At 37.4% G+C, this 16,582-nt stretch overlaps 2 protein-coding genes across 2 annotated transcripts; both read left to right on the forward strand.

Annotated features, from left to right (window-relative positions):
- The first annotated feature begins 94 nt into the window (after window positions 1-94).
- Window positions 95-2,496, forward strand: LOC103977096 (ferredoxin--NADP reductase, leaf isozyme, chloroplastic). The gene is made up of 9 exons (XM_009392519.3): window positions 95-311; window positions 400-640; window positions 717-850; window positions 1,098-1,176; window positions 1,265-1,356; window positions 1,441-1,518; window positions 1,700-1,762; window positions 1,860-2,094; window positions 2,183-2,496. The coding sequence occupies exons 1-9, from the start codon at window positions 219-221 to the stop codon at window positions 2,248-2,250; spliced, it is 1,083 nt and encodes a 360-aa protein (XP_009390794.1). The 5' UTR covers window positions 95-218; the 3' UTR covers window positions 2,251-2,496.
- A 2,862-nt stretch (window positions 2,497-5,358) lies between these two features.
- On the forward strand, window positions 5,359-16,012 carry LOC103977087 (calcium-dependent protein kinase 26). The gene is made up of 7 exons (XM_009392508.3): window positions 5,359-6,208; window positions 10,646-10,789; window positions 10,865-11,017; window positions 12,087-12,202; window positions 13,589-13,756; window positions 14,835-15,059; window positions 15,732-16,012. Exons 1-7 carry the CDS (start codon window positions 5,500-5,502, stop codon window positions 15,852-15,854), a joined length of 1,638 nt encoding a protein of 545 aa, XP_009390783.1. The 5' UTR covers window positions 5,359-5,499; the 3' UTR covers window positions 15,855-16,012.
- Window positions 16,013-16,582: the final 570 nt, after the last annotated feature.

A 16,582-nucleotide genomic window follows, 5' to 3' on the forward strand; every position in this document is an offset into this window, starting at 1 on the left:
GCATGCAATTGACCACAAACTCATGACATATTGTTAATATCTTGATGCCACTCCAAATGTACAGCCACCACTTCATTGCCACCACCAATCTCCTCCACCCATTTAAACAGCCCAATCCTCTCTCGGTTCTCTTTTAGCTGCCTCTCTTCCTTCCCACCCCACTTCTGCTGCCTTTCCTGCCTTCAATTCTCTCGCCCGGAGGATCACCAAGTCAAGCAATGGCTTCTGCCGCAGTCACCGCTGCAGTTTCCCTCCCTTCCTCCAAGCCATCCCTCTCCCCTGCCTCCCTCGAGCGAATCAGCTTCCACAAGGTGAGCCCCGCACGTCAATCCTTCCTCGAAGGTTGCTTGTCGTGTCGTGTCATCATCCCGATCACTGCCTGATGCTGAATTCTATCAGACATGCTTGCACCCACGAAGCACCGCTGCAGCTAAAGCAGGCAGGTTGGTCACGGTCAGAGCACAGGTCACGACCGAGGCTCCTGCCAAGGTAGCCAAGGTGTCGAAGAAGGACGACGAGGGCGTCGTCACCAACAAGTACAAACCCAAGGAGCCATACATCGGGAGGTGCCTCATCAACACTAAGATCACCGGAGACGACGCACCCGGAGAGACCAACCACATAGTCTTCAGCACCGAGGGTATCCGTTTACTCTCTGCCTTTGTTTTGGTTAGCAAGCTGCGTACCTCTGAGATTTGTTGTGTGGCTATTCGCAGGGGAGATTCCCTACAGAGAAGGTCAATCGATAGGCGTGATCGCTGATGGGATCGACAAGAACGGGAAGCCACACAAGCTGAGGCTCTACTCGATCGCCAGTAGCGCTATTGGGGATTTTGGAGACTCCAAGACCGTGAGTCTGACAACTGCATCTCTCTCAGACATTTCGTCATACAGATACAAGTGAAGCGTTTTTCTTATAAACTTTCAACCTTTGATGCGTAAATGCTTGGAATGCATACTATCTTCACATCCTTAGTTCCGTTTCTCAAATTTAAGTGACTATAGTTGAAGATCATGAATTGGTTGATTGATTTTGATGGATGCATGTTTGGCACAGTCTTCATTGGATCACTTGATTGTATGATTTGATTCCACAGGTTTCCCTCTGTGTGAAGAGGCTTGTTTATACAAATGAACAAGGAGAGATAGTGAAAGGAGTCTGCTCCAACTTCCTATGTAAGGATTGATATTAGTACTACTCCAAAAAGCTTTCCCTAAAGTGACTTGATTTAAGTTTGATGGTTGTTCTGCTAATATGTTTCAGGTGACCTCAAGCCTGGTGCTGCAGTTAAGATTACCGGACCGGTTGGGAAGGAGATGCTTATGCCTAAAGATCCCAATGCAACTGTCGTAATGGTACATATGATAGCATGATGCAGACAGTTCTACTTAATCTAACATGTAAATTTGCATGTCCTTATTGGGACTTCTTCATTGCAGCTTGGAACAGGGACTGGTATTGCTCCTTTCAGAGCATTCCTGTGGAAAATGTTCTTTGAGAAGCATGAAAACTACAAGGTAATGTTGCTTCCTGTATGATGTGTTAAGAAGAGTAATTGAAATCTACTAGTGAGATTAATCAGCCATATGTAAATGACCTGTATCAATTGGAGCGCTTGATTTGCACATTGATATCTGTCCTTCCATTTGATTCTTTGGGAAAAGTTTAAGAGAGTTTGACTGATAAGGTGTCATGCAGTTCAATGGACTTGCATGGCTCTTTTTGGGAGTTCCTACAAGCAGCTCTTTGCTCTACAAGGAGGTGAGACTGTAACAAGCTTTGATGACTTCTCCTCTTCCTTCTGGTGTTCAAAAACAAATGGCCTTGCATTGCTAGCTTCTCTGCTTTGGATCTCCAGGAATTTGAGAAGATGAAAGAGTTGGCACCCGAAAATTTCCGTCTAGATTTTGCTGTCAGCAGAGAACAAACAAATGAAAAGGGAGAGAAGATGTACATCCAGACTCGTATGGCACAATATGCAAGTGAGCTGTGGGAGCTACTGAAGAAGGACAACACCTTTGTTTACATGTGTGGATTGAAAGGAATGGAGAAGGGTATTGATGATATCATGGTTTCCTTGGCTGCCAAAGATGGTAAGATTTGTGGCTTGATCTCAAAGAGAAAGAAGAAAACTTGGGTAAACTTGATATCAGTTTCCTGATCCTTTGTTTTAATTAACAGGCATTGATTGGCTGACCTACAAGAGGGAACTGAAGAAGGCAGAACAATGGAATGTGGAGGTCTATTGATGCATTTTGTTGCAAGCTATCTCTCTTCAAAAACCAACCTTCATCATATGCTATACTTGATGTAGATAACAAGTTGTCTTGTGTTCTGTGTTATGTCCTTGTAGTTTTTAACTATTTTAGTTGCCCTCCTATTCTGTGAAAAGAAACCACAATTTAATTTCTGTGGAATTCTTGTAACCAATCAACTTCACTCTTGTGTTGGTCATATTTTTTGAGGAGAGATATATATGATCTTTTTGCATGAAACCTTGCTTCTCTTTGGTACTTGAAGTCTACTAAGCTTGACATGTCAAAGTCTTAGAACAAGATGGTTACATTTTCCAGCATACATATACATCTAACAGGATCAGACAGCCAAAGGTGTTGAAATTTAGCCTGTGAAAGCTTGCCACATCTTTTAGCTGAGAGTTTGGATTGTGCTTAACTAGTTAGCCAATCTCCCAAAGACAATTATACACTGTGGGCTTTACACAAGTGCCTCACATGGGAGCTTCTTGGCTCCATCAGGCCCAGTCTGACTGCAAAAAATAAAGACTTTTCCCTTAAATACATCACATAAAGAGTATTTTGTGGAAAATAATAACATCTACATGCTGAATGTTAAAAATGAGTTGCTCTCTTTTGTATTCTTATATAAACTCCTTCCATCTATTCTGACTAACATTTGTGGAACATAAGTACATGTTGGTATAGTCCAGTCAATTTATCAGTAGCAAAGGGCTGATAAGCTCAGAGCATAGGCTAATAGAGTAGTAAAAAGAATGTTTTGATGTGATCTTTGATTATATTAGACATATAATAAGTGATAATTACTAGAAAATGAAGACACTAAGGATCCCATATTTTCTTATGGTTGTTAGATAGAACTCAGGAAGATAATGCTGGAGAAGTTTCATTTCATTAAACTAATCAGTTTCACTTCTTTTTGTCAAATACCAAATCTTTCTGTTGCTTAATAATTCTGATACATGGGTTGCATTTGATGCCTTCAACCATACTGTGCACTCACAAGCAAGTTAATCCTAACCTTACCAGGGTTGGCTGCAGTCTTCTATCCATCCATCTCTGGCAGCAAGGAGAGCATTAAGAGTGTTTCTTAACCTCCTAAATCAGTGGATTTGTGCAAGAAAGCTTTACATCCTCTGACTTTAATCTCTTTGTTAAGGCTATTGAATCACTTTCAAGTGACACTTTGTGCAGCCGAACCGAACATCTCTGGCAAACTCCAATCCAAAATTGCATATACTTCAGCAGAAGCCACATCTGCATCCTGATTCCTTCACCCAGCCATAGCTTCAAGAAGATGACCTCCATGATTCTGGATCACCACACCCTTTCCACTTTTCTTTCTTTCCATTTTTTTATATAATAAAAAAAAATAAAAAAAAAAATCACTATTTTGTGAAACAAAACAATCATTTACAGATTCTAAAACTCATCAACATGGCTGATGAGTCTTTCCCTTTCAAGATCAGCAGCAGATGTCAACCCCATCTGCAGCAATGAAAGGTGCTTCTCAACTCTCCACCTTTGTCAAGTTTTAATGAGAAGCACAAGCCATGTTTGATACAGCAACCTGCAGGATTAGGTTGACCATTGGAAACTCCACACTGGGGTGAAAGTTCCTTGCAAACCTAACCTGTGCCACCTGGTGTTCATGACTGAGGGATTGAATACATGCTCATGATGCAATGTATGAATGATTGGATGTTCCTTTGGAGTGGTGGCAAATGTAAAAGAGACATGTTTTGGCAGCTCATCAGGAGATGCAAATTGAGATATAAACTCGAATGGCAACCGATAGATAAGAGCAAAGTCATGGCAGCTCATCAGTAGATATAATAAACATTTGTGTGGGATCCAGTGGAAGGACACACTGTCCATTGTCCAAATGCAATGTTAGTGCTGGCAGAAGAATCTTGTCGATTTGTCGTGCATAGGCTGTCAGTCTCAGACTTCAATATCTACATATATATTTCTTTCAGAATCTTTAGAATATTCAGCTAATTGTATCTGAAATATGATCTAATGGACTTCAAAATCTTAAAGAGGAAGAACAAACATATGTCAGCACCAACTCCTATGAGCATGGGGAATCTGAGTTTGGATTGTATCAGCAGTTCCAAGTAGAATTAGCTGGATATTCCAATTGATTTTTCGAGTAATTATTGATGTGACATAAATAAAATTCTAAAATCTTATTGTGTCCACAAAAGGACATGCATAATAATCCTCCAATGTGTGTCTATATATATATATATACACACTGAAAATATGTTTCCACTAAATTAACCTAAGAACATCAATTAATTAGACTCATATAACATAACAATTTCTGTTAATTTAAATGATTAATTAACTTACAAAGTGTCAGTAGAATAATAAAATTATTTTAAGTATCTTTAAATCTTTTCAATAAAGTACCACTTATTATTCATTCAATATGTTTATTACTACTGTATGGCTTACCACAATAACAAGATAACCTCCTACATATATGTCTAAAATAAAAATTATTTTCATAAATACATGTATTTTATGGGCATGAACACTCACTATAATAGAATGTGATGCAGGAATATTCCATCCTTGGATCCGAATTCATGAAAGCTATCCTTACCGCAATCAAGTGGTACGGCATCTTCCGTTGATTAGACTCGAACCACATCCATCAATGCCCCTCCCTATCCATAAGTCTACATGCGACATCTCACGTAGACTTGATGAGTCAACGCCTAGAAACTGAAAGAAATAGTATATTTGATATATAATATTGGGATCCATTTCTTCCATCTCAAGTCAAGTCCACGCGGCGTTGGATGTATGTACTACATAACATAACATAATAAATAATGCCGTCCACCTATTTGTCATCGACCTAATCCAATTTGGCGAAGGCCCAAATCGATTAGAACCACCAAGTCCGCCGCATCCGAACTCGAACCACACCACATTGCTTTCATCCAAGTCAAATTACGTATATTTCCCTCCAAATTTATCCTTCAATTGGATATGGGAGAAAAATAGGGCAGAGGATGTAAATATTTGAGAGAATTTGTTGGAAACTTCGAAGGGGTATAAATGGGAAAGCATCATAAAGAAAAGACAATTCATCCTCCCCCAAACTGTGAAAAGGGAGCTCTTTTCCTCGCTTTTGTGTTCGATTTGTGGAGTGGGTGCTGGAGATTGAAAGCCGTCTACTTTTGACGAGATCGTTGGCCCTCGATGCGATCTTCTTTCTAGGGTTTGATGGGCAATTCGTGCCGGGGATCCTTCGGAAGCAAGTACTACAACCACAGCTTCTCAAAGCCCGGGGAGCGACCGGCGTCCAAGCGCTCCGAGGATAGCTCCGTGTCCGACGACACATCCAAGAAGCCGGCGCAGAAGCAGCGCGACGCCGGTGCCGCTCCCGCCGCCATCGTCATGAGGCGGGGCGTCGATCCCAACGCCAACTATGTGCTCGGACACAAGACGCCCAACATCCGGGACCTCTACCTCGTGGGGCGGAAGCTGGGGCAGGGGCAGTTCGGCACCACGTTCCTCTGCACCGAGATTGCCACCGGGAAGGAGTACGCCTGCAAGTCCATCGCCAAGCGGAAGCTGATCTCCAAGGAGGACGTGGAGGACGTGCGGCGGGAGATCCAGATCATGCACCACCTGTCCGGGCACAAGAACGTCGTCACCATCAAGGGCGCGTACGAGGACTCGCTCTATGTGCACATCGTGATGGAGCTGTGCGCCGGCGGGGAACTGTTCGACCGGATCATCGAGAGGGGGCATTACAGCGAGCGCAAGGCGGCCGAGCTCATCCGGGTCATCGTAGGGGTCGTGGAGGCCTGCCACTCGCTCGGGGTCATGCACCGGGACCTCAAGCCAGAGAATTTCTTGTTGGTGAATAAGGACGACGACTCCTCCCTGAAGGCCATCGATTTTGGGCTCTCCGTGTTCTTCAAGCCAGGTAAGACGGGATGAAAGCTTCCTTCTCTGACAGTCCCAATGACTAATAAGCTTGCCGGTTTACAAGTTTATATTGATCCTTCGATTATGCTTTGGGTCGGAAGAAGTGGTGTTTTGTTGGCTTCCCTTTTCAACGGGTGCGGTTTTCATTGATACTGCAGTTATCTTTTGTATAAAGTCAACAGCTTGGACCCTTGCTTAGATCTTTTCCGTGCTTTATTCTTTGGTACGAACAATCTGTGTTATATCTGTTCTTGTAATTCCACATCAATGTAGCTGATCGGGTAAAAAATGTCAGTGAAGCGAAGAAAAAGTGCATATTCTTCTCTTCGTCTGTTTCTAAGCGCAATTGGAGCGGCGAACGTCACCATTAGACCTGGGTTGGAAGATAGGCTTCTTTCTTTCCCACTTTGGACAATTAACAACATGTTTGGATTTTGCTCATAGAACCAGTGTCATTGCATTTAGGTTCTGCTTTTGCTTCTTTCACAGAAAACAATTCTGAACCAGTAGTGACTGCTTTATTTGCTCCATCTACCTTAACAATTCTGAAACAATTCTTTCACATGATTTCCTTTTAGATGTCTTTTGTCCAGATTTGAGCTTGAGGTACATTAGATATTTCTAGAATCTTGCAAGCATTAGTGTACCAGTACCTTTCATTTTCTTCCTTTTTCTGAACCAGAAGAGGTGCTTAAATTCCTGATTTATAATGATAATATAGAAGGGGATGACTAATTTCATCACTTACTGCTTATCAGACATTCCCTAGGTTCTGTATAAATATACATGTCTGCTTATTTGTGTGCTTTAATGACTTTTCTTACATGCATTTATGCAAATAGAAAAATGGGAGAGAGGGAGGGTATGTTCTAATGCCAATGCAGGAATTAATTATTGGACAAATAACTCTGAATTATGGAAATCAAATCTATTAGTGAACATAAAAAAAAAATTGATACATTTCTTTACACAGAATGCTCATCGTGTTCATTCCTAGTAAATGAGGCAAGTAAAATCTAACAGGACTTTTTTTTATGTATAATCACTGATAAATTTTCTCCCTTATTTAAATTATTAACTTCCTTATTTGTGTAGTATGGTTAAGGAAATGATTAAAATTGATTTCTTTAATTATGTGAATAAGTTAAAAATTTTATCAATCAATTAAAATATTAATTGATTTATTTCCTAATGAGTGATGTGATTTTTAAGAAGTAAATAGTTCAAAATTCATTTTTGTGTGTGAATCATAAGAAATAAATATTATAATTCTATCTTTATGTGTGAAAGCAAATAAAAATAAAAATTAAATCATTACTTACCTTTCGAAGAGAGTTTATCTTCTTCTATGTAAAGGGGGCTCCCCCTCTCTAATGTCTCACCAAGCTTGGAAGTGGGAAGATTAAGGAAAGAATTTTCTGAGGAAATGATCCTCGAGGAGAGGTAGGATCCTCTATTCTTTGATACTAGGATTGTTAGAATTTTATGATGCATAATAATATTTTAATTTCGAAATTTTATAATTAATAAATAATAATAATTGATTTGTGATGTTAGAATAATTATTTGATTTATAATGGCCTCTTAAGCTTCAATGAATTTCAAGTTTGATTTAATTGTTAAAATTATTATTTTTGGATTAACATAATAGTTCTAATTCATTTAATTAGATATATTTATGTTTCAGGAATTATGTCTAAATTTATATAATTTAATTAGCTTTAAATTTAAGGTCATGAATCCAAATTGTTTAATTTATAGATTTGAGTTACTTTTTAATAATTAAAAATATTAAAATATAATTTAATAAGAGGGGTCAAATTGGGGGTCTGACTTGAGTTAAGTTGATTGACCAAACTAGCCTATGTGACCGGGTATGGCCTAGCACATGTGGTTAGGCATAATCCATCCCATGTGGCTAGGTATAGTTCAACCCATGTAGTTAGGCATGATCCGTGTTCAAGTATGGCTCAACCCATGTAGTTAGGCATGACCCAACCTATGTAAGCAGGTATAATCCAGCTCATGTGGCTAAGCATGACCCAACCCATGTGGTCAGGTATGGTCCAACCCATATGGTTAGGTATGACCCGACCTATGTAGCCAAGTATAATGCAACCCATGTGGTCACGCACAATCCAGCTTATGTGGTCAAGCATGACCCAACCTATGTGGTCAAGTATGGCCCAACCAATGTGGATAGGCACGACCCAACCTGTGAGTCAAGTGTGGCACATTTCAGTAGTAAGGCTCAGCTTAATTTATGGGTGAGGCTTAACCTAGCCCACAAAGCTAGGCTCGCCCAATTATGCGATTGGCATTAGACATATTATCACTCATGTATCCAACTATTGTATCTCAACCCAACCTGTTACTTGGGACAGGCATGTGCGACACACATGACCCATCCAAGACTTAGGTGGGTCGGTTCGATCTGGGCTAGTACCATGCGATATAGTCAAATTTCCTCTCCCTTTATTGGTTTGAGCTCGTTAATTGATTGAATCAAATAGGCTTGACCGGTTCAAGTCTGTTTAGGGTGATTTCAAACCAACTTGACTAGTTCAAACCTATTTGATCTAATTAAAATTAATCAAATCTAAATTAGATTAGTTTAGGGTGATTCTAAATCGATTATATAGGGATTTAAGGTTGATTCTGTTAGGTCCCAATTGAATTGAGTTTGGTTTAAGTCAATTGGGTTATTCCAAGTAGGGTTTTAATTGATTGAGGACTATTGAGAGATTGATGTCTCATGTTTTTATGATTTGATGAACTTAAAAGTTTTATTTGAATCTGTCATTTGGAAATTATTATTGGTTTTCTACTATTTCTTTTATATTAAGTTTATGATATTGATATAATCGTTACCATGTAGTATATGTGATTATGCTAGTGGTCTACGTTGAAAGTGCAACCTATAAAAGGAGCCACCAATGGACTTAGTTTAATAGATCTTACATCAAGCATGGTTCCTTATGATATTTTATCATACTATTTCTTGGATGTATATATGAATGAATGAATGTAAATGAATGATTATGATTGTTTATATATCCCTGCCGAAAACAGATAAGGTGATTCCCATCGGGGATTAGTGGGCCGTTAGACGTGACACGGCTAGACAGTTCCTTCATTCGTTGTTGGGAGGAACGTATTCCCACTTAGGCAGATGAGGGATACCAATCTATTCGCTGTTGGGAGTGCGATATGAGTTCTCTCCATTCGTTGTTGGGAGAAATCCATTCTGCGGAGTATGCCTCTTCATTCGTTGTTGGGAGAGTGCACCATTGGGTGTGATGCATGTCTTTGTTATCTGACTGTTATGTATGTGCTGCATATGACTAATGTTTAATTTTTTTTTACTATATAAGAATTATCATTATTTTTTTGTTACATAAGTTTTTTAATAAATCGATATATTTCATATTAAATTGTTAACATTTTTATATGTTTCACGAATATTGAAGATTATTTTTATGATTTTTCAGAGATTCCTATCAGCATGTGTGGTTGTTGGTTTGTTTTTATCTTATATTTATTTTCAAAATAATCTATTACTTTGTAATAAATCTAAGGCTTGATTGGAAGGAATTTTTTATCACTTATGGTCTTACCAAGACGATGTGATTTTTTTTTAGTAAAAAAATATTTAGTATTGTAAAGACAAGGATTTGAATTCAAAGATAAAAGAAAGGGTCTTCTGTAAACGAAGTTGATGGTTCATTTTTTTTAAAATCTGGGTTGTGACAATTTAAGATGAAGCTAATAAAAATTTACACATAGCTATTCTATATACATTTTGATAAAAATTACCATGTTATATTATTTTTTAATTCTAAACCAAAAATATATGTTACAAGGTACAGTTACTTCTTGTATTTTAATAGAATCTGTCTAAGAATAACTACTTCCTGGATGCTTTCCTCAATTCTTGATCATAACTGATTAGTATGAGTTACAGTTACTTATGTGTTACATTAAGGGCTTAATTGTTGCTACTATAAAAAGTATGGTGAAAAGCTGATTATATGCATGACAGTTCCATGCTGTATGTTAATATAATCTATTGTTGCTACATGACCTATACTGGTTTGCAATGCACATTGAAGATTTTTAGATGACTCAATTCTCCATTCTCCAATCTAAAATGAAAAAGTAAGCAGAGCACAACCATTTATTTGTTATATTATTACATTGATATTGGCATTCTCAAGACTTTGAAACCTTTAAAGATCAATATGTTAAGCTAATTCAATTCTTGAGATGTATTGTATGACTGCCATTTTTGGAGCCCAACAAGTATTCTTGGTCTCACATCACTTGATATATTATTTCACTATATTTGTCCTTTAGATAATCTTATTGCTTGCCTTATCAACTTCCGATTCTTTGTAACTGGAAACATTTAACTTGGTTTTCATGTATATTTCAGATCAAATTTTTACTGATGTGGTCGGAAGCCCATACTATGTTGCTCCTGAAGTACTATGCAAGAACTATGGACCAGAAGCTGATGTGTGGACTGCTGGTGTTATATTATACATACTCTTGAGTGGTGTGCCACCTTTTTGGGCTGGTATGACCTTGATGTCCTTGTGTTCATTTTTTTAATATCAAGAGAAATAACTGAAGCTAATTATCTAAATTTCAGAAACACAGCAAGGAATATTTGATGCAATTTTGAAGGGAGTAATTGATTTCGATTTGGATCCTTGGCCTTTGATCTCCGAAAGTGCCAAGGATCTTATAAGAAAAATGCTTTGCTCTACTCCTTCGGAACGCTTGACCGCCCATCAAGTACTATGTATGTGACATCGTAGTTCATCATTATTAATGTTTGATGTTCATTTGGAGGAACTTAAAATATGCAGTTTGAGCACGATATTTATGCATTTACATATTTTTGTGCAATAATGTTGCTTAATAATTTTATTATGAGAGGATTTAGTGAAAAAATATGTTTTTATGTAGAACATAACTCTTCTATGCCATAATATGTTGCACAAGAAGCCGACATAATGGGTTTTCTAATAACATAAAAATGTCTAATAGACACTCTCTGGAGGATTTGTGCATAAGACAATGCTTTGTTCACCATCTATTAGCACATTTATGTTTCTCAAAATAACCCTTTTGTTTTACATGAATTCTGGAGCACTACAAGTATTGATAGTTTCACATTTTTGTTCTTTATAGTTGCTTCTTGTCAATGATTATTACTAAGCTAGAACAAGCTTAGAGGCTCACTTCATTCTTAGGTGAGAACCTGAAATGATGAACAACTTAGTGAGGATGGCAAAAAAGCATAGCAAACTGCACTATGAAAAATCTTTCTCTGGCACAATTCTTATATTGATCCAAAATAACTTCTAGATTGGGATCTCATCCATTATCACCCATTGACTAGGTCATGTTTTAGAGATGACCCTTCTTTTCCACATGAATGCTAGAGCACTGCAAACACGATCCCCTGAGTGGGCTTAGGGCAGAACAGTCTATTTTCCATCCGTTGGTTGTTTGAGTGCATGGAGTACCATAGTTATCGTTTAGTAATCATCACTTTTCTTCTTTGTCTTATTGAAGGCAATTGTATACTTAAATCATCTTTCTTGAAGGAACTAGGCATTCTATGAAAGGATTATCTTGGCTATCTGCATGCAGTTTTTTCATATGCAAACTGCATTTTACTGGATCCTGTTGGTACTTCAGTATAAATCTGACTTAGCCGTAGTAAGGTTGGCAAGCAAAATGCTAGTTTAGGAGTACAAGGATTGTGGTCACAAAAGTCTGGAACTTGTTGCCAAGTTTAATACCTGTCAAATTCATTGTATCAATAAGATCATGGCTCATTCTTATTATTTGTGTGTGCTCAGGTCATCCCTGGATCTGTGATCATGGAGTTGCTCCTGATCGAGCCCTTGATCCAGCAGTCCTCTCTCGCCTCAAAAACTTTTCAGCAATGAACAAGTTAAAGAAGATGGCTTTGCGAGTGAGTACACAGCTTTAAATTTGTGGAAGATGTGTTAAATGGAAAAGTATTTCTACTTTGTGAATTTTCTGAGAGATCTGTTTTCACTGGCTACTACTTTTTTGATATCCCATAAATGTTTGCTTTATTTTAGTGTCAAAAGATTATTCTCACATAGACCATATCACCTCATTCTGCTTATCTCAGAGCAATGGTGTAACATGGGCTTACGCTGTATCAGGCCAACTGCAGGTCTTTGGTGCTAATATGCTATATAGAAGTGGGAAAACAATGTAGTTCCTGCTGATCATAGGATTGTCATTTTTCATGTAACATCTTTTCTTATTAGGCAAGATCTTTTGTTGCACTTAATTGTAGGTCACCCCACATTAGGAGGTTTTTGTCCTTAGCTTTTAAATTCTTTGACATCAAGCGATCTAATAATAACAATGGTAATGATGCCAATTTGTGAAATGGATGTCATTGCTAAACGATCATATAACGGTATCCTTGTATTCGCCAGTAATCATACTGTTGTTGCTTGTGGATATGGAGTTTAATATCTTAAGGCTAGAAGTTATTATAGTATTGTTCACCTTTCTAATGCATATTGTTCCTGGAAAGCTACGTGGTTGGAACAAATAATATTTGATATTAAGATGATAACTACTGCTGGTTCACTCATAAATGAAATAATATTTGTTGAATACTTTTTTATTCTAAACTTGTGAGTGATCTTTTCTTATCTGAGTCAAGCACCCAGTGCCTATCTCACATCTACAAATGGATGGTTTTGTAGCTCTTGTTGATCCTTGGTTGCATCATTTATTTAGTCATGGGATATTTTGGTCCATCATATCACTACCATTGTTTGTCTAGGCATAAGCTTTTCTTGTTCTGCTCTGAATTGCTTTAACTGGGCAGCAAGTACCAATTAGTGCTACTGTTCTTTAGGCACCAAGTTATACGAGGAATTCTATATATGTTCTTGTGGTCAAAAGTTACATGTCTCCTCATACAACCCAAAGAGTTGATTTTTGCATTTAAGCCTGGACAATCACAAACATTTGGCATATAGACCACCTTTCCAATACCCCTCAATCGTCATGATGATTAAAATTAAAAAGAAGCGCTGACAAAATGCAATCTGTTGAAGCAAAATTGACAAGAAATCTGGATCGTCTTCATAGTTTGACATTCTGTATTGATTTTATTATTTTCTTGGCATGGTCATGTTTGTACCCAATTTACTCTTTAAATGTTGTTAAGCATTTAAAGAAAAACGGAAAAGAAGAAAACAATTTATCTGCTAGAGATGCTATAGGTTTCATTTAAATTGCCACTTTTATTACGGTGACGAGTATATTATAATTGCTTTAGCAAAAAAGTTTGCTCTACCACTTTCAGGTTATAGCTGAAAGCCTTTCAGAGGAGGAGATTGCTGGATTAAAAGAAATGTTCAAGGCAATGGACACGGACAACAGTGGGTCAATTACGTTTGATGAGCTTAAAGCAGGTTTGAGAAGATATGGTTCTACTATGAAGGATACAGAGATTCGGGATCTCATGGAAGCTGTAAGACAACGTACCTTCAAATGTATTGGTTTATTTTGAAGACTGCTTAAGCATAGATCAAAGTATGGTTTATATTATTGCACGTTATAGATATGCAATAATTTCTCATTATCTGAAGAAACTTCATTCTTTATTTGAAGCTTTTGCTGATATGGTTTAGTTTTTGTTGTGGGTCAAAAGCAATCCTGCTTTGTTGTGGCAGATATGATTTAGTTTTTGCTGATAAAATTGTCATGATAAAAATTAGAGTCTGAATTCATGTCAACCTGTCACATTGGCAAGGATTAAAATAAATGTCACAATCAAAGTGATATTTGGTGGAAGTATTTGGACTTTGTTGATGTTTTAATTCAAAAATATATCCTCTTTTGCCTAGAGATGTAAATCTTTTGTTGTGATCTAGACTGTTTGTAAAGCTTCTCTCCATTATCAAATGGCATGTTACATGGTACCTTCAACATGGCTTTCATACCATTCAGGCTTATTTGTTTGCATGGCACATAGTATCTCCCTGAATTGACAGCAAAATATGTGGCAACTTGCATTTTCACTTCAGGAGATGAATTTAGTCTTTCTGTTGCTTATTGAAACCTTTCTACTTTCTTCATGTTCATATTTAACTGAACCATCCTTCATGTTCGGATGTAGGTGTTATGTCTTGACTATTCTGTTTCTTCCACCAACTATAAAGCAAACGCTCCACTGAAATCTGACTTGAACCCACTTTGAATAACTGCAAAGCATCATTTAGATTCTGAAACATGACAGGCTAATGAAAAATAATTATTTGGATAAAGCTTGATATACTGGGATGCCATAAAATCTCTAAATTTATGTCCTCATTCGCTTTCTTGAGCACATAGCTGAAATTGCACACTAAATAACTTGCAAGTTATAAATCACATTTGACATATTGACGCTATAATGGGTTGCCTGATTTATTTCTAAGAAGTCTTCGCTGTAGTTCCTAGAAGTTAGGTCCATTCAGTTTGAAATTAAATTTCAGCTTACAGAGGTTCATGATTGTTTAAAAAAACTGCCTTTGCACCGTGTCATTGACATGTTAAAATGGTTTTAGGCTGATGTGGACAACAGTGGTACCATCGACTATGGTGAATTTATTGCTGCGACAGTACATCTCAACAAATTGGAACGCGAAGAACATTTGGTGGCAGCTTTTTCATATTTTGACAAGGACAGTAGTGGCTATATCACAGTTGACGAGCTTCAGCAAGCTTGTAAAGAGCATAATATGACTGATGCTTTCCTTGAAGATATTATTAAAGAAGTGGATCAGGATAATGTAAGTAATATCTTCCATGTGCTTCAATTAGATTGGGTAGAAACAAAAATTATGCTTCTTTTGTTAATCAAACCTGATTTTAAGCCTACTCTTCAAAACCCTGTCTGATTTTTGTTTTTTATTGTTTTTCCAGCCAGTTTATGAAATAATCTTTGTCTGATGTTTCCATTAACCATGACCAAACGTTATAACATCGTATTCTAAAACCATGGAGTACAACATCTTTACAAAGAAGCTTACAATATCTAAACCTTGATTTAAGTACAAGGCAAATGATTTATTCTATGTGAACTGAATTGTTCATTGTGACTCGAGCTGCTGATTCCTAAGATTTCTTTTAGTATGTTTCTATGTAACTGTCTTGTAGTGATGTAGTTTAGCTGGGATTTCATCAATTATAAAATGACTGGATTGCTTTCAAGCGTTCACAAAGAATCATGCCAGATTACTTATTTTCTGGGTCATTATTATTGTTTCTATATTTGAGTGATTTTGGTTTCACTTGAAATCCTTGTGGGAATAGTTCTGTGTCATCATATGCTTGAGCTTGTGCCAACTTTAGTGAGTGTTTCATGTTGTCTAAATCTCCACAGAATAAAATAGAAACATATGTTTTTAAACTGGGCCTAGCTTTGCTTTAAAATCTAAACGGGAGTTCTTTTCACGGTGCAGGATGGTCGTATTGACTACGGCGAATTTGTTGCTATGATGCTGAAGGGCACAATGGGAGTGGGTAGAAGGACAATGCGGAACAGTTTAAATGTAAGCATGAGGGATGCACCGGGAACTTATTGAAAATTTTAGTGTGTACAGTTTCCGCTCGAAAGTGGTTATTTACTTGTTTTTGTTGCCCTTTATTGTGTTTGGTTTGTGAAATGAATATGGAAACAGCATTTGCTGAAGAATTTGAGGACTTGCCGTATTTATTAAAATTAAACTGGAAGTTATGGAAATTATGGACAACATAAATCGTCATCCTCTCTACTTTCCAAAGAAAAAAAACAAGAGAAGGCCTCACACCCTATTGGGAGTTCAGAACAAGTTTTGCTACCTTTTTTTTTTTTTTTTTTCTTAGTTCCTCCAGAAAAAAGAGATAATTATCATCCTGTCTTGGCCTCTCTTGTCCTTTGTGTATGTAGCTTTTTTATTGTTCATCATTCTTCTGTTTGTTTTTTCTTTAGCATGTCATTTTCTGGCATTTATCGTTGTCGAATAATGCCCTTCTCAACTGTTTTCTCTTGGCAACACTATGATGGTTTTGTTCCACAGTGTGATTATTGTACTCCAGAATGGAATCTGAAGGTGCATGACCTTAATCATCAGGGCACAGCTCTTAAATGTATTAGGATTGTTACCAAAAATAATCCCAAGCATCAGTGATGTTGAAACCTGTAAAATTATTCATTGCTTCCTTCTCGAAGCTTTCTGCTCTCTGATTAGAGTTTGATCTTTCCTGCAGTTCTTCAACCTGGGATTCTGCATTCTTATCTGCGCTTGTGTTCTCCAAAGATTACCTCCATGAC

This window comes from Musa acuminata, chromosome BXJ2-4, assembly GCF_036884655.1.
Source record: "Musa acuminata AAA Group cultivar baxijiao chromosome BXJ2-4, Cavendish_Baxijiao_AAA, whole genome shotgun sequence".
Lineage (NCBI taxonomy): Eukaryota > Viridiplantae > Streptophyta > Magnoliopsida > Zingiberales > Musaceae > Musa > Musa acuminata.

Excerpts from the sequence above, each read along its gene's own strand:
- LOC103977096 (XM_009392519.3), top strand. The coding sequence starts at position 219 with ATGGCTTCTGCCGCAGTCACCGCTGCAGTTTCCCTCCCTTCCTCCAAG. Across the intron at positions 312-399 it reads AGCGAATCAGCTTCCACAAG|ACATGCTTGCACCCACGAAG; the intron begins GTGAGCCCCGCA and ends GAATTCTATCAG. Across the intron at positions 1,357-1,440 it reads CCAATGCAACTGTCGTAATG|CTTGGAACAGGGACTGGTAT; the intron begins GTACATATGATA and ends TCTTCATTGCAG.
- LOC103977087 (XM_009392508.3), top strand. The coding sequence starts at position 5,500 with ATGGGCAATTCGTGCCGGGGATCCTTCGGAAGCAAGTACTACAACCAC. Across the intron at positions 13,757-14,834 it reads TTCGGGATCTCATGGAAGCT|GCTGATGTGGACAACAGTGG; the intron begins GTAAGACAACGT and ends AAATGGTTTTAG. Across the intron at positions 15,060-15,731 it reads AAGAAGTGGATCAGGATAAT|GATGGTCGTATTGACTACGG; the intron begins GTAAGTAATATC and ends TTCACGGTGCAG.